This window comes from Notolepis coatsorum (assembly GCF_963971535.1).
Source record: "Notolepis coatsorum genome assembly, chromosome: 19".
NCBI classification, from domain to species: Eukaryota; Metazoa; Chordata; class Actinopteri; order Aulopiformes; family Paralepididae; genus Notolepis; species Notolepis coatsorum.
Genome location: NC_140183.1, coordinates 39,240,084 through 39,256,250, shown reverse-complemented (window position 1 = coordinate 39,256,250; position 16,167 = coordinate 39,240,084). Strand labels below are relative to the sequence as shown.

General features: G+C 43.1%; 1 protein-coding gene across 1 annotated transcript; it reads left to right on the top strand.

The window, feature by feature from the left end:
- Nucleotides 1-3,087: 3,087 nt before the first annotated feature.
- rab25b (RAB25, member RAS oncogene family b) lies at nt 3,088-15,407 on the top strand. The gene is made up of 5 exons (XM_084336409.1): nt 3,088-3,392; nt 9,617-9,812; nt 11,813-12,006; nt 12,191-12,271; nt 14,436-15,407. Exons 1-5 carry the CDS (start codon nt 3,356-3,358, stop codon nt 14,558-14,560), a joined length of 633 nt encoding a protein of 210 aa, XP_084192535.1. The 5' UTR covers nt 3,088-3,355; the 3' UTR covers nt 14,561-15,407.
- The last annotated feature ends 760 nt before the right edge of the window (nt 15,408-16,167 follow it).

The following is a 16,167-nucleotide window of genomic DNA, read 5'->3' as shown; positions in this document are numbered from 1 at the left end:
AGGGACTTATTTCCTGGTCGCAAAATGCGCACTCTAACATAACATAACATAACACTCTAACATAACAGCGCACTCTACTTCCTCAGAAGGCTGAGATCCTTCAATGTCTGTACAAGGATGTTGAGGATGTTCTATGAGTCGGTGGTGGCGGGTGCCTTCTTGTACGCTGTGACCTGCTGGGGCAGCGGACTGAGAGCAGTGGACACAACCAGGCTGGATAAGCTGGTCAGGAAGGCCAGCAGCGTGGTTGGGGTGGAGCTGGACTCTCTAGCGAGAGTGGCGGAGAGGAGGAGCCTCGCTAAGCTCCAGGCCATCAGGGAAAACCCCACCCACCCACTATACACAGACTTGGCTGACAGGAGGAGCATGTTCAGTGCTAGGCTCACACTACCCAAATGCAGCACTGAACGGCACAGGAAGTCCTTCATTCCAACAGCCATCAGACTATATAATGCATCACTGTGCCTCACTGCATCACTGAGCACAGAGCGGCAGCTCATTAGTGGCAGGAGGACGCGACTAGCGGCCTCCAGGCTCCACAACAGGGGGCAGCGACGGCTGCCAGACATAGATCTAGGTCTTATTGGAACCCAAGGAGGACAATACACTACCTAAAGCATACTGCACCTTGTGACACTGTGAATACTGGAATATATATTTCATATTTCATTAGTTAGATGTAAATTATAATTATATTGACCAAATTGTTCACCCCATGCTCAGTATGCTCAATATATTATTATTTTTTTTTAAACTTTGGCCATTCCGCTGGCTCTTTTTTGCGTTTATCGCATTTACTCTGGTCAAGAATGACCGACAGAAACAGGCTGAATGCGGGTACAGATGGGGGGGAAGACACTCTGGGAAAGGCACGGCTGCAGTCCGGGATTCGAACTCGCTAAACCCCAGATCCGTGACGAGCACGGTTGTCCCCGGCGCCGAAATAGCGCTCGAGGTACGCGGTGAGCTACTGGAGCTCCCTGCTCAGTATATTCTTACTGTATTTATTTCTGTATATTTTATTTCATTTAATTTTATCCTATTTTATTTTACTCTACTCTTATCCTAGGCAACTTGATTTGATTTGTGTTATCATTCTAAATTGTGACCTGTCCTGTCTAAATGTTTAAATGTTGAGCGATTTGCAGTGTCTAATTTCCCACGGGATAATAAAAGTATTTCTATTCTATTGTTGTTGGGCTGCCGGAGCGCGTGAACACTTAAGGTAACTAACTTGCGTTCAGCGTTTCTCTGATTGGCCACGACGCCCACGTGACCACGCGCTAGCACACGCCCTTTTCCACGCCTGCCGCTCTGTGTGTTGTGTTGCAGAGCGGCAGAGGTCCCTGCCTTCCTCAATTTATACGCATGGAGCGTGTGAACACTTAAGGTAACTAACTTGCGTTCAGCGTTTCTCTGATTGGCCACACCAGAGCTCAGCCAGCGGGGAGAATATGCTGCCACGAGCGTCATCGCTGAGCTCTTGTGTCCGCTGGAGCAAGCCAGAGACAGCCGGCGATGCGATATTTTATTGGTTTGTCATGACAAACCAATTACATAATTCAACATATGTGTAAAGGCACAACATATTCCAGTCAACGGTATATTTCTTTAATGATTCGTTACGGCGTAGTCAATACTTCCATGCATATAAATTGAGGAAGGCAGGGACCTCTGCCGCGTGCTGCAACACAACACACAGAGCGGCAGGCGTGGATAAGGGGGCGTGCTAGCGCGCGATCACGTGGGCGTCGTGGCCAATCAGAGAAAAATCAGAGAACCGCTGAACGCAAGTTAGTTACCTTAAGTGTTCACGCTGCCGGCGTTGCGCTTGGGCAGAAATTAGACTTGCCACAGGATTTTCAAAATAAGAGTATCGATATGAACCGAATGCCTATCGCAAGGGTGCTAGTGCAGTAAATTCATTCATCGCACAGACCGATTTTTTCATAGCACGCTGTACATCCCTGATGTCTGCCTTAGTTAAATATAAAACCACCAAACATTTACATTAGTGAAGCACCGATGTATCACTCCCGTCCAAATCCTGTTGATTTTGTTGTCATAGTTCCCACTCCCTTCTGCTCCCGTTTACTTTTACTCCCGGTCCTGCCCAATCACGGGATTCAAAGTGAAATTGACTCCCATCCTGTGGGAATCCCGAAAAGATGTCATCCTCTAGTCCCTGTACTCCCAATGAGCACCTCTTCAAGACTCTGCAGTCCCAAGAGTGTGACGATTGAGCCCTGATGACATCTCCATTCACAGATGTTTCCAGCGTCCTGAAACCACCCTCCTCTACACCCACTCATCAGGCCCAACATCACCGCATACACCTACATGGTCCTCGGTTGTCCGTTCCCCAGGCCTCGACTTTCCTCTGCAGCCAGAAGCTTCCCCTTTCTGCTTCCTCTGCCAGACCCTTACCCCCTTTCTTCAGTCTTGTTCCCCCCCCCCACTCCCACATTGCAGTCTTACAAAGAGTCGTCTATTCCTAATCCATTCCTCTTTATATGTTTCAATGTAACAATTCATATTTTTCTGTAACATTTTGAATATTTTGTCTTGGCATATTCATGTTCAGAAGTTTTTATTTTTTTATTACTTCCCTCCAAAAGTATCATGTAGACAACTTCAGGTTCAAAGCAGACAATAGATACAAGAAGTCTATGAAGAAAGGAGGAGGATAAGGATCGGCCCAAGGAATCTAAAATGGACGTGTAACAAAATGCAGAATCTTCATGCAGTCCATTCAGCAATGATGCAATGCCTTCCACCAGGTGTCAAACCCTGGCCTCTGGCTCGCTGTGACAATATTGTCCGTTTGTCTTCGTCTCACGACTTCTCCATCCCAGGAACAGATGGAGACTGATGGTTTTTAATGATGATGGAAAGGGTCATGTCTTGCTTCCTGAAGTGATTTGATTGGCCCAGCAGGTGGCACCCAGCCCCTCTCGACATGCTGCTGCACCTGCCAGTCGCCCTACCTGTCCAACCCCCCCACCCACACACTACCAACAAGACACACCTCTCTTCCTGGCTCAACCTTACCCCAGCCTAACCCAACCCCCATCCACACTCAGCAGAACTACCTGGCTACTACATGCAGCAAGCCTTGTTCAAACAAGCCGACTTTCTATTAATACAGAGAGAGGGAGGAAAGGACAGGAGGGGATTGACGTTGCCCCTGTGAAAACATATTTTCATGGCCATTACCTCGTCTGATGTCTGAGGGTTTCGAGGGAGCGGTTGTTGCAGTAGTGGGAATCACCTTACATCTTCCACTCAACCTGTGACTGCTGTAGTAGAAGACAAGGCAGGACATTGTAAGGTGGCACCTTTGAATGGGCTAAAGATGGGGTCAGAAGAGGCCTACAACTTTGTTTTTAAAGGTGAGCACACTCGTTCTCTCATGTTGCACACGATTCAGTGTCTTGATTCCGCACGCATCTCAAGTCACGGACAGGTATGTTGGAGGTAATCTACTGTTTTTTTGTTTACCAGGTGGAGAGTGCACAGAGGCAGTAATGGGTGCAGTGTGTCAACACACTGCTGTAGATCATTAGTAACACATCTACCACACAGTTAGGCTGCATGTCAGTGTCACCTATATGATCAATATGTCTTAGAATGTGGATACTTGAGCAGAATGTAACTTGGATGTATTTGTTTCTTTAATTTTGCACCAGTGACTTGGACTTATTCCAAATAAGGGAACTACGCCCAATTTCAGAATTCATATGTTCAACATATTCACATGTTATTCCTGTGGTCTAAGACAGTACAGAAATATTAGTGAAAATTATTAGTGAATGAAAACCAAATAATCCAAAAGAATAAAGTTTATGATGTTATCAGGTATAAAGTCTGAAGTCTCTCCACAGACAATGAATTGGGAAAGGTTTTATAGATGACACTGAGAGCACCCAGGGGAATGTTCTGAGTTCATAGGTATATTTTCTGACACCAGAAGTCGAACATGTGGATAGTGTCACAACACTTCCACGTCACTGAAATTCCACTGGCTCAGGTATGCCTCCTAACAGAGGTAAAAGAGAGGTGACGGTGTTCGAAAAGGTCAAGTTCTTTGACAATAGGGTAGCCTTACGACAAAGCCCAGTTGGTAGATAGTTCAAATAAATTTGATTAGAATCGATTTAAATGTTTTGTCATTGTACAGTACAATGAAAAGAAGTTGGGATCTAACCAGAGTGCAAATGTAACAGTAGTGCAATAGCAATATACAATGTACAAGTGATTAAACTTGTACTACTAATCAGATGAATGTACTGTGTTATTATTAGGGGTGCAACCTCACAACGATTCGATTCGATTACGATTATTCAGGCAACGATTCAATGCATCATGAAATCTCTTCATTTGACCACGATTCGATTTGATTCATTTTTGATTCATTTTCGATTCATTTTCTATCAGTTAATTCCCCCAAAAATTTTGAATACACAAATGTGGCTGGGGGAACTGATTCACTCAGCATGAATGGACTATAGGTCAATAAAAACAATACACACAAAAAAAACATTAACATTCAAAAAAAATCTTTATTTTATTTTTTATTTCGATTATAATAGATTATAACATATTCAAATGTGCATCGTTACACCCCTAGTTATTATGTACAGTGATACAGGTATAAAAACACTATGGTAGTAAGGTATACTGGCCAGCGGTATAACTAGTAAGAATAGGTAAGGGATATATATATATATAGTATATTCAGGTATGTAAAAAGGATTATATGCAGGTATATTCAGACAGATGTGGATACATATATACACAGTATATACAGCATTATTGTGCATGCTATATTGTACATGCTATACAGAGTTATATGGGTAGACTATAGTTTGAGGTAGGTAATTATTACAGTGTAACAGTAGGCAACGGAGTATGAGTTTGTACATTATGGGTAACAGAGCCTAGAGTAGGAATGGGTTCAGAGTAACAGGTCCACTATAGGGTATCAGAGTATGCATGCTATAGCCTATATGCACGGTTAACACTGCCGCCTCACAGCTAGACGGTCCAGGGTTCGATTCCCGCTTGGGGACCAGGTTTTCTGTGTGGAGTTTGCATGTTCTCCCCGTGCTCACAAGGGTCTCCCCCCCCGATAAGATAAACCCAATGGAAAAACATGCACAACAGATCGCTAACGCTGTCGCGTCCCTGACAAAGATGGACAGGAACACTTGGATTGGTCCCTGGGGCGCGGCCCCACGCCGCCGCCCCTATCTGCTCCCGGCTGCCCTTGGGGGGAAGGACGACGGGATGGGTCAAGTGCAGAGACTCAATCGCATCGGCGACCCAACAAAAATTGCATGTGTGTGTTCCTGTGTGTGTGCCGCCCATCGCATGTGTGTGTCACTGTATGCCGAATAAAGACTTCTTCAAAGTCCAGTTATTATTATTATACGTGTAGTTGCTTACATATATACGCTCTCCCGAAGGTCATGAAAACAAACAAAAAGGAAAATCCAACCCTTTTCACAATGGGTCCACTTCTTCTCACCTTCTTCAAGAGTGGCCAAACCAGCGAGCTATAGAAGGCCCCTCTTGTCGTCATTTGCCATAGAAACCAGGGCTATTGTTTGCATAAGGAGTGAGTCAGTACCGGAGGAGGAGGAGGGAAGTCAGCCACATTCTCATCTCACTCAATAAAAAAACAAAGCGGCACAATGATCTCCCTGCAGAGTGAACAATTACCCAAAACAAACCAAAGTAGAACAACTCGTAAACATTCTTTTCTTGCAAGTGCCCGCTTTCGCACTCCTGGTTAATTTTAGAATTTTTCTACTTTTTCTCCCCATTTTCTATTTTTCTCCCTTCCCCAATTTCGTATTGTCCAATTCTACCCTCCCCTGTCTCGAACGTTGTTAGGCCATGCCTCCCACAAGCCGGCTGCAATGTGGACGAAGCCTTGCATCATGTGTCCCCTCCGGTACATGAGGAGGCAGCCGTCGCATCTTTTCACCTGCACAGCGCGATCTCTCAGCGGCGAGGGTCTGCGTGGGAGGGACCCGCCCATAGATATCTATATATATATCTATGGACACGCCGCCCTCGTCGCTTCCTGATTCTACTGCGCAGGCGCACCAACCGACCTGTAGGAATCGCTGTCCACAACGTCCGATCCCCACCCACCAGCTTTCCACCCCCTAATACTGCCAATTGTATTAGTATGAACGACCAGCCAAGCTGGTAGCAACGCCGAGAGCTGGGCTCGAACCCAGCATCTCCTGCGTTGGTGGCGAGCGTCTTGCCCACTGCGCCACCTAGCCGCTCGCACTCCTGGTTAATACCTGTTAAGCTGTAAGGTCCCCTTATAAGGGCACCCTGCTTTTTTTAATCATAAATCGATCAATACAGACCATATTAGATCCCCATGTGGGGTATCATTGGAAAGCCACACTGATTGGCTACAACCCTGTCCAGACATTTTCGAGATCGCCAAATGATTGACCGAGCTAGAGCCCCAGGAGTCGGGGGTGGTAATATGTACTTTGGCGCATGCCTCACATATCCGCATGTACCTCGAGAACCGCTGAACGAATTTTGTCACCTGAAAGGCCAATCGACAGGCAACAAATAGGGCTTTAATTCCATCTATATATTGTATTAAAAGAAATGCACACCCGATGTGGGCCCTTGGATGTTAAGAGTAATGTTGTGCGTTTCTTTCAAATGTATCCAAGAGTAAAGACCTTAACCCTATCAAAACAGCAGTCAAAGTGTATATTAAATTTTTTACCAATGTTTTATAAGATTTACCGCAAATAAGAATTTATCGAAAAAATGCTAATTATATCTCTTTTATCGTAAAACCGTGAGGAAAGAGAGGAGCCTTTTCCCTATCCATAGATGTATGATTTGGCAATAATAAGGTCAAGTTCAAGGTCAAATATGAATTCATGGTTATAATCTATTACTGTATCTACAAATACTTCTGTTTAATCATCTTCCCTTTATTCATTTGCTTAGATGTTTTTGTACACTTGATTTCAAGAAAGTGCTGAATGAGCTCAGTGAGCGAAATCTCTAGCGCAGCAATTGTAACATGGTGTTATTCACCGGCACAGATGCAAAATAAAATCATAATTTATATTCTCCTTTTTTTATTACAATTTACTCAAGCCTAGTAACAGACACAATATTTCTGACACTGGAAATACATACCCACAGGTCCCTAGATGTTCCTAGATACCAAGAACATGCTAATTGACCTTGTAGAAGTGGAGCAATCTTCCATTTACTTAGGCATGTACCTTTAGGCAAAATCTCTGAAAATAGGGCTACAGCTTAACAGGTTAAAGATGAAGCCAGTGTTGGATACAGTATGGAGCTGTGTGCGTATAGAGTCTGCTCTGGTGGATATGAACAGATGTCGGGAGAAACGCTGCCAGAGTTTGAATTTGGTCTGAGTGAAGTGGACTGAAGTTGAAAAGCAGGTCACTGCTCTCTCTAGATTATGCTCTTTTTAATAAGGAAGGTCATTAAAAACTCACACTTGTTATTCATGTGGCTTAGGATAGTCCAGTAAATAGTTGTGAACACAAACAACTCTGTTGTGTGTGTGTCTGTCTGGCTGGCTGGCTGGCTGTCTGTCTGTCTGTCTGTCTGTCTATCTATCTATCTATCTAGATCTAGTATCCATCTATCCATCCATCCATCCTAGACTCCTATGTGATATCATCAAGACATAGCCTATAGGGAGCTGCTCCATTAATGGGAGACTGACTTTCAGGAAGGTTATAGGAATGATAACCTTTCTGAACCAGAATATGTAACCATATTCATTCAATGAAAATCATCCTGGGAACTGTCAGACCCCCCCCCCCACACACACACACACATCCACCCACCCATTTCCAAATCATTATTTCTGCAGCTGTGTTAAAGTGTGTCAGGGTGTAGGCAGGGCAACCTCTTATGTATAGTCTCTGGCTGTAGTTGGCAGTAGTGAATATATTGTATAATTCACTAATACAAGTGGAACTGTCCCAGGACCCAAGGAAATTCACTGAGTTGAGGCACTACAATTTATACAACATTCCTTTATTCCACAAAAAATGTCAAACAGATGACAACATTTTGCCTGAAGTGGAGCTGTTTAAAAACTCAGATCCTTATCTTGGTCAATAGCTTGCAATGCATACTGAAACCGCTTGCACTATGCATTGTCAACTACTCGGACCTGAAACACAAACATAGGTCACTTAAAGGATACAGAGGAGTGTATCCATTGTTCCTTGTCCCGCCTCTGTTGACATGGTAGATAGGTTTCTCTGACCAAGATACTCTAAAAGGAAGTGGCAGCTCAACCCGTCGCACCTGCTTTGGGACGCGGCCTTCAGAGGAACATGACAGAAGTCACCTGCATATCCCATACTGAGTTTAGACTAGAGCATTCTAATGGAGAGTCTGCTGTTATTATGGTTCTGATTACTTCCCTATCAAAGTTTTGACAGGCTTGAATTTTGAAAGTGCATGATTTTCATCAATTCCTGAAATTCAAGCACCCTGAAATAAAGTAGAATTTCCTCCAAACTCACCTTAAATACAGTACTACAGTTCCCTACCTGTGAATGAGCTCAGATCTGGTGCCGTTTAGAAAAACAGGACGGACGCCACTGTGACAAGCGCCCTGATGATATAATAAGCCACAGTCACAGGCAGCTCAATATTTTACGTTAACCCTTTCACTGCCACACGACAGAAGGTTAACCCTTTACTATCACACAACCGACGGTCGCCGGAAAGGGTTAAGGTGAGTGAAATTGAGTGCACCATTTTAAGGACACGCCCCTTACTAAAATATCCAGGGAGTGGTTCGCGGTAAATCCTGTGAATGTTACAAGAGCTGTACAAGAGTTATCTCTGCTTGATCGTCAGGGGTGCATGGATTGGGTTTAGTCTTTCGATGGACAAAAACCAGAGTGATGCCCTCTGGTAGGATATCACATCACCTCAAACTGAGTATCTCCTTGGCTTAGACTGGGGGTTCTACTGTATGTCTTGGAACTAAAAGGGGATTATTAATATTCCTCTAAAAAACCTACAATAGAGAATCCACTGCCATGGGAGGAAAAGGTGCCTTCAAAAAGCAAGAAAGAAAAATAGCTCAGCTGTACAGTACATACACGTTTTTATGTAGAGTAATCATTAAAAAAAATCTTTAAAAAAAAAATACATCCACAGAGCTTTTAGAAAGGTGAAGAATAAAAGTATTGCTTTTCCCCCAAAACATTTTTGATGAATGGATTTATCATTTTAAAAACGTTGGCAGGTCCAAAATCAGGTATCAGGTTAATGTTGTTGTTTACATTTTGCAAGCATGTATCCCCCTCCCTACTTTTATTTAAACTCATTTCCCCAAGTGGAATGCACCTGATTGGATAAATTACATGCTGGTCTAGTGTGACTTCTAGTGGCTGAATGTTATCTCTCTTTCATTTTCACATTATTATTGTTATTATACAGAGGGCTTCTTGGGCCCTATAGGGTCATAAAACATGCTCAACCCATAGAGTACAATGAAAACGCATCATCTATTGATCTATTGATTTGCAATAACGGCCCTGTTGCTCCTCCTCTGCAGTGGTCCTGATCGGAGAGTCTGGTGTGGGCAAGAGCAACCTACTGTCCCGTTTCACCAAAAATGAGTTCAACCATGACAGCCGCACCACCATTGGCGTGGAGTTCAGCACGCGCACGATGCAGCTGCAAGGTTTCACCATCAAGGCCCAGATCTGGGACACAGCCGGCCTGGAGAGATATCGCGCCATCACCTCTGCGTGAGTTCAGTGGGCCACTACAGGCTTCGTAATGCCATGACCCCTGTCTGTCTGTGTGTCTATCTGTGTGTCTGTCTGTCTGTCTGTCTGTCTGTCTGTCTGTCTGTCTGTCTGTCTGTCTGTCTGTCTGTCTGTCTGTCTGTCTGTCTGTCTGTCTGTCTGTCTGTCTGTCTGTCTGTCCGTTTCTTACCCTACTACAAATAACATAACATAGCAGTTTGTGGGTGCTTTTATCAACTGCTATGAGCACATATATTATATTAACGGTGGGGATCAAACACTTAACCCTGGCAGTGTTGGTGCCATGCTCTAACCAATGAAGGACAGAGGGCTTCTCACTCACACTCACACACACACACACACACACACACACACACACACACACACACACACACACACACACACACACACACACACACACACACACACACACACACACACACACACACATACAGTGACACACACATGAACTAAGATGAGACACATATAAAGGACGTAGAGACACTTTTAAAAACAAAGATACTATCCCTGTTTTGATGTATCATCCGTTAGCCAGCCACCGTTGCGTGTGGGCACCCTGGTTGGTGCTGGTTGTTATCAGGCCAAACACACATAAGGGACAGGCGGGGATGTGGAATCTCCCCCCGCATAACCTGAAGAACAACCAGCAGGTTCCCGGTCCCAGTCTCTTTCCAGTTGGCTCACCAGGTCCACAACTCCAACTGGCTAATAGAAACCTGTATTTCAACACCCAGACCTTGACGGCACCCTTTCCTTGGATGAGGAAATTATCTTTAAAAATGATGTAATGAAGCTGGAAGGATTAACAGCACGGAAACATGTTTTAAAACAATAGAACCATGTCCATAACATTTCTACGACACTCTGAGGATATGCGACACCAGCGCAGGATTAGCTCTCTTCTCTGTCGGACCGGCTTTTTTGGAGTAATTACTTTGCTGAATAATTCCAATATGCTAATTCCCCCCTTCCCCTTTGTGCTCAGCCTCACACAAGAAGCTCAAGCCTATTAGATTGGACTTTATTGGAGTAAGAGAGGAAGGAATTTAGCGGGCAGCAATGGCATAAAGGTTAGAGAAGCGGGCTTGTGACCAGAAGGTCATCAGTTCGATCCCCCAGACCTGTTACCTGATGAATTGAAAATGGGGGACCCTGATGTAAACAAGACGAAAGTCTTTCTCTGGTCTGCATCCCCTTAACAATTGTGTGTATTGAGCTGTACTGTATTGTACCCATTCTGCAATCTGTTAATAAAGTTTTCAATCAATCAATCAATCAATCAAACCAGCAGGAAAAATATGAGCGGGGACGTGAATGAATAACGCCCTCCTGTCCTGGGCAGCCCTCATGTGTGGAGCTGTTCAGTGTGAAGCTGGGTGTTGCTGAAAAAGAGCACCCATGCTCAGCAAGCCTACCCTAGGTAAATAAAGGTAGTGAAGGTAATGTGGATTGGTGTACACTGCAAAAATAATCTCAAGTAATTTAATCTTGTATTCTTGTAGTCTTAAAATCTGAATTTTTGGTGGAACTTTTTTTTTAATTCAGCCAATGGGGTGAGATCATTTCTGTCATTTGTTTGATGGATTTTCTCAAAACAAGCTCAAATGATCATGAAGCAAAAGGACTGGCCTGTCTAATTTTAAGATATTGCCACTTGTTTCAGAAAATATCATATCAATGAGTTCAGTTCAATTGGAACAAGCGACATTCTCTCACCCCATTGGCAGTTTTAGTCTGAAAATAGAATTTATGATATTTAGGCTTAGAATACTTAATTAAGATGGGGCTTTCTTACTGTGCAAGACTTCAGAGCACTCATTTGAAAAAGGAATCTTTCAGTTGCCATAAGAGCTAGGCATAGGGTGGCTACTCTGTCTGTGAACGACGTGGGAATTACTAAAGTCTAATGAATGAGATAACAGACTATAAACGGCATATTGTATTCCTAATGTTTTAAACGTCCTATCTGTTCTAACCAGTTATTACAGAGGGGCTGTTGGAGCCCTGTTGGTTTATGACATCACCAAGCACCTGACCTATGAGAGTGCGGAGCGCTGGCTTAAGGAGCTGTATGACCACGCTGACCCCCACATCGTGGTGATGCTGGTGGGCAACAAGACTGACTTGGCCTCAGAGAGATCGGTGCCCACTGAGGAGGCGAAAGACTTTGCAGGTACGAACATCCACCATTTCTAATGGTAAGCTGATTAGAATCATTGTATGACCTGTATATATATCTTGACTGGATAATTTTATCTATCAATATGTTATGAGACATATGTATCAATATGTGATTTAGCTGAAATCTAATTCCATTTACTGACAAAAGACTTAAATGCTCTCTTTTTCCTCTACAGAGAAGAAAGGCCTGTTGTATCTTGAGACCTCTGCCTTGGAGTCAACTAATGTCGAGACGGCATTCAACGATGTCCTTTCAGGTATAGGCCTAGTGAAGTTTTTAAAGTATTGTTATATACCGTATTCATGGTATAATCAATCTCTTATTAGTTAGGTACACAAGTCCTTTACTTGATAAAAGTAGAAATACCCCATTAGAATAGTAGGCAGAGTGTACTCTTATAAAACTAATAGTATGCCTAGTGTAGCCTACTCTTGTAGAAGTAATAGTAGGCCTAGTGTACTATTGTAAAAGTAATAGTAGGCCTAGTGTACTATTGTAAAAGTAATAGTAGGCTTAGTATACTCTTGTAAAAGTGATAGTATGCCTAGTGTACTCTTATAAAACTAATAGTATGCCTAGTGTACTCTTGTAAAAGTGATAGTATAGGCTTAGTGTACTCTTGTAAAAGTAAGTATTCCATTCCAAATTGATTAGTTCCTCTTTAAGCCGCCAGGATTCATATTTGAAAGTGCATGATTATCATTGACATTTTACACATTTTGTGTGCAGAATCTGTTTCTTCATAGTAACTAGTAGCTAAATGTAGGATTCAGGTAAGTGAAGTGTAATAATAAAATTAAAAAAAAAGCAGGACTTTTCCTTTGAAAGTGGAATAGAGTAATAGTAATGTAAAAGTACCATAGGACTTTCCCCTTAAATTAAAATACGTATGTACAAGTAGCCATACCTCAAAACTGTACTACAGTACTTAGTCAAAATAACTTTGTCACCCCTCCCCCTGGTTTTATGAGTTTCCAAAGGCAGCATGTTTCTTTATGACCATACCATTTTGATAGTTTGAAACCAGTGGCACGTTGTAGTCGCCTGGACAGGAAGAGCAACAGACCAAAAAGGGATTGCTAACCTATTGTGTCACTAGTGGTTGTGTCAGAGGGAGGCTGTGCTGCAGCTTGTTGGGGTATTTAAGACTAACCCAGGGATTTTATATGGAGGGCCGCGGGACAAAACTGCTATTAGACGTTGATCATTGTTATGATGATTTCTTGAATGTGGATGATAATGATATAAAAAAGGGATACTTAATCACAATATCAAAATATTTTAAAACACAGATAATAAATATCTGTGTCGAAGTTCGATTTATTAGTACTGTATGTAGGCCTATAACAATTAGAATACGCAACAGGTAAGGTGAGAAGAGAAGAGAAGTGAAGAGAAGTGAAGTGAAGTGAAGTGAAGTGAGGTCTTATATGGAACAAGACAAACAAAGTATCAGTCTCATCTCCACATGTGGTACAACTTAGGATGCTCTTCTCCCAGTTCTGACATGTCTTGGTTTACCTGAGTTATAACTTCCATTGCTACAACAATAACAAAGACTGGTATGGGTCTGGGACCTCAAAGACCTTTAACCTCTAGTAGTCTAACATTAATATTCACAGGACGGGGTAGAGAGGGACAGGAGACAGAGATGACCGTACCAGAGATATTTGTTTACTCTTTTTGTTTACCCTGAAGTACTGTACTGGCCTCTTCAGATTCAGATTATTTTAGATTATTTTATAAACGCATCATATTTATTATACTTCATACACACTGGTACAGGAGAGAGAAAATATTGGGGTTTGGTTCCTCGACCTTCCAGCAGCATTTGAATAACCTTCCATTTAATTTTTTATTAAATTGAATTAATACGAATTAAATGAAGGCATACAATTTTATTAAATAGTAACTTAAAATAAAATTGCAACGTAAGGCAATAGAGGAAGCATGAAGTAGCAGCATAAAAATAAAAACAATTAAATAATAATAATAACAACTTAAACTTGCCCCTATATATCTGTTACTGTGGCATGTAATAAGCAAAGTCAGTCCTCAAATATCCATAATTCATTTGATTGTCTGGTTCTCAAACCTTTTCATGTCAAGGGACCCCAAATTGATATGTAACTGGTCAAGGACCCCCATTTGATAATATCTTGTCCCAGGGATCCCCATCTGACAAGATATTTGTTGTTACATATGATATAATCCAGAATTCCATAACTGTTTGTAGGTGGAGAGAGGAGAGAGCAGAATAGTCATTCTTATACATTCTCTCACTGTACCTCCTGTTCCACTGTAAACAATTCCTCATTTTGCTGGAGACCTCCTGGAACTCCCTCAGTTACCCCTGGCGGTCCCTGGACCCCATGTTGAGAAGCACTGATCTAAACTACATCTGTGTTTCCCTCTATCAGAGATCCACAGGAAGGTGAGCAGCAGGGAGGTGGTTCCGGGCTCTATCCGTGCTGTGTCCCTGGCCAGCCCCGCCCCCAGAGCTGACATCACAGAGGAAAAGAAGCCCTGCTGCAGAAACATTTGATCAGACTAATTCTCCAGGGGGATGGGGGGGGTTGTACAGTGGAGCTCAATGGGACTTCCTCCCCCCCACCTACAGTCTCAAGTGGTACAGGCCACAATAAAAACTCTGGGTGGCGAAAACCCTGCAGGCTAGCTTGAGTGACGCCACTTAGAAATTGACTGATTTGAAAGGGTGACACACGTTCATAGGTGGCACAGTGTATTCCAAAAACATGATGAATTGTGAATGAATGTAGACAGGAGACCTTTGACCGGTTTCTACTGTCTGAGTGTACAGTTGGTCAGTGGAAAATGTCTTTGAGTTGCAAGACAATGTTTAGACTCAATAAATACAGAGAGAAGGGACAATGACACCCATGTTATGTTTTAACTTTGCCTTCGGAGACAGTGATGTTGTAAATGTAAATTACAAGTGATTGTGTCATGTATTCTTCCAGCTGAAACAATGATTCGTGGTGGTTAATATTTAAAGGAAATGCGCTTACCATCTTCTCCAGAGTCAGACAAGAAGATATATACCGATTTCCTCTCTGTGCGTTCAGTAGCAAGCTAGCCTAGCTTAGCACAAATTAATGGAAGCGGATACGGACCAGCTAGCCTAGCTGTTGGCCAAAAGCATCTCCCCCTGAATTTTAAGCTAGGCTAGTGGTCCGTATCCGCTTCCATTAACTTGTGCTAAGCTAGGCTAGCTTGCAGCCAGATAGCTTTCTACTGAACGCACAGAGAGGAAGTTATTGACTGACTCTGGAGAAGACAGTCTGTCTTGTAATGAATATAACTTTTTCCTTCACTGTTGAGCTCTTGCAGATGATTAATGGTGAGGTGAGATGGACTGCTTTCTGTTGTGAAATAAATGATTTATGAAAAGAAAAGAAAAAAAATACATATTGGTGTCATTTTGTATCTTGCAACAAATAATACATTGATCAAAAAAGAGTTAAAAATAGTGTCTATTGGGCGGCTAGGTGGTGCAGTGGGCAAGGCGCTCGCCACCAACGCAGGAGATGCTGGGTTCGAGCCCAGCTCTCGGCGTTGCTACCAGCTTGGCTGGTCGTTCATACTAATACAATTGGCAGTATTAGGGGGAGGGAAAACTGAGGGGTGGGGATCGGACGTTGTGGACAGCGACTCCTACAGGTCGGTTGGTGCGCCTGCGCAGTAGAATCAGGAAGCGACGGGGGCGGCGTGTCCCTCCCACGCAGACCCCCGCCACTGAGAGATCGCGCTGTGCAGGTGAAAAGATGCGACGGCTGCCTCCTCGAGTACCGGAGGGGACACGTGATGCAAGGCTTCGTCCACATTGCAGCCAGCTTGTGGGAGGCATGGCCTAACAGCGTTCGAGACAGGGGAGGGTAGAATTGGACAATACGAAATTGGGGAAGGGAGAAAAATAGAAAATGGGGAGAAAAAGTAGATTAAAAAAAAAAGTGTCTATTAGGGGTGTAAAGGTACATGTATCTGTACCGAACCATTTCAGTACTGGACCTTAGGTTCAGTACGGCTGTGTACCGAACGAATACAATAGTATGTTAACCACTAACGATTTTTTTCATGCAGAATTGAATTAAAAACTCCAAGTTCACCCCTTCCCAAAATATAATTTGCGCA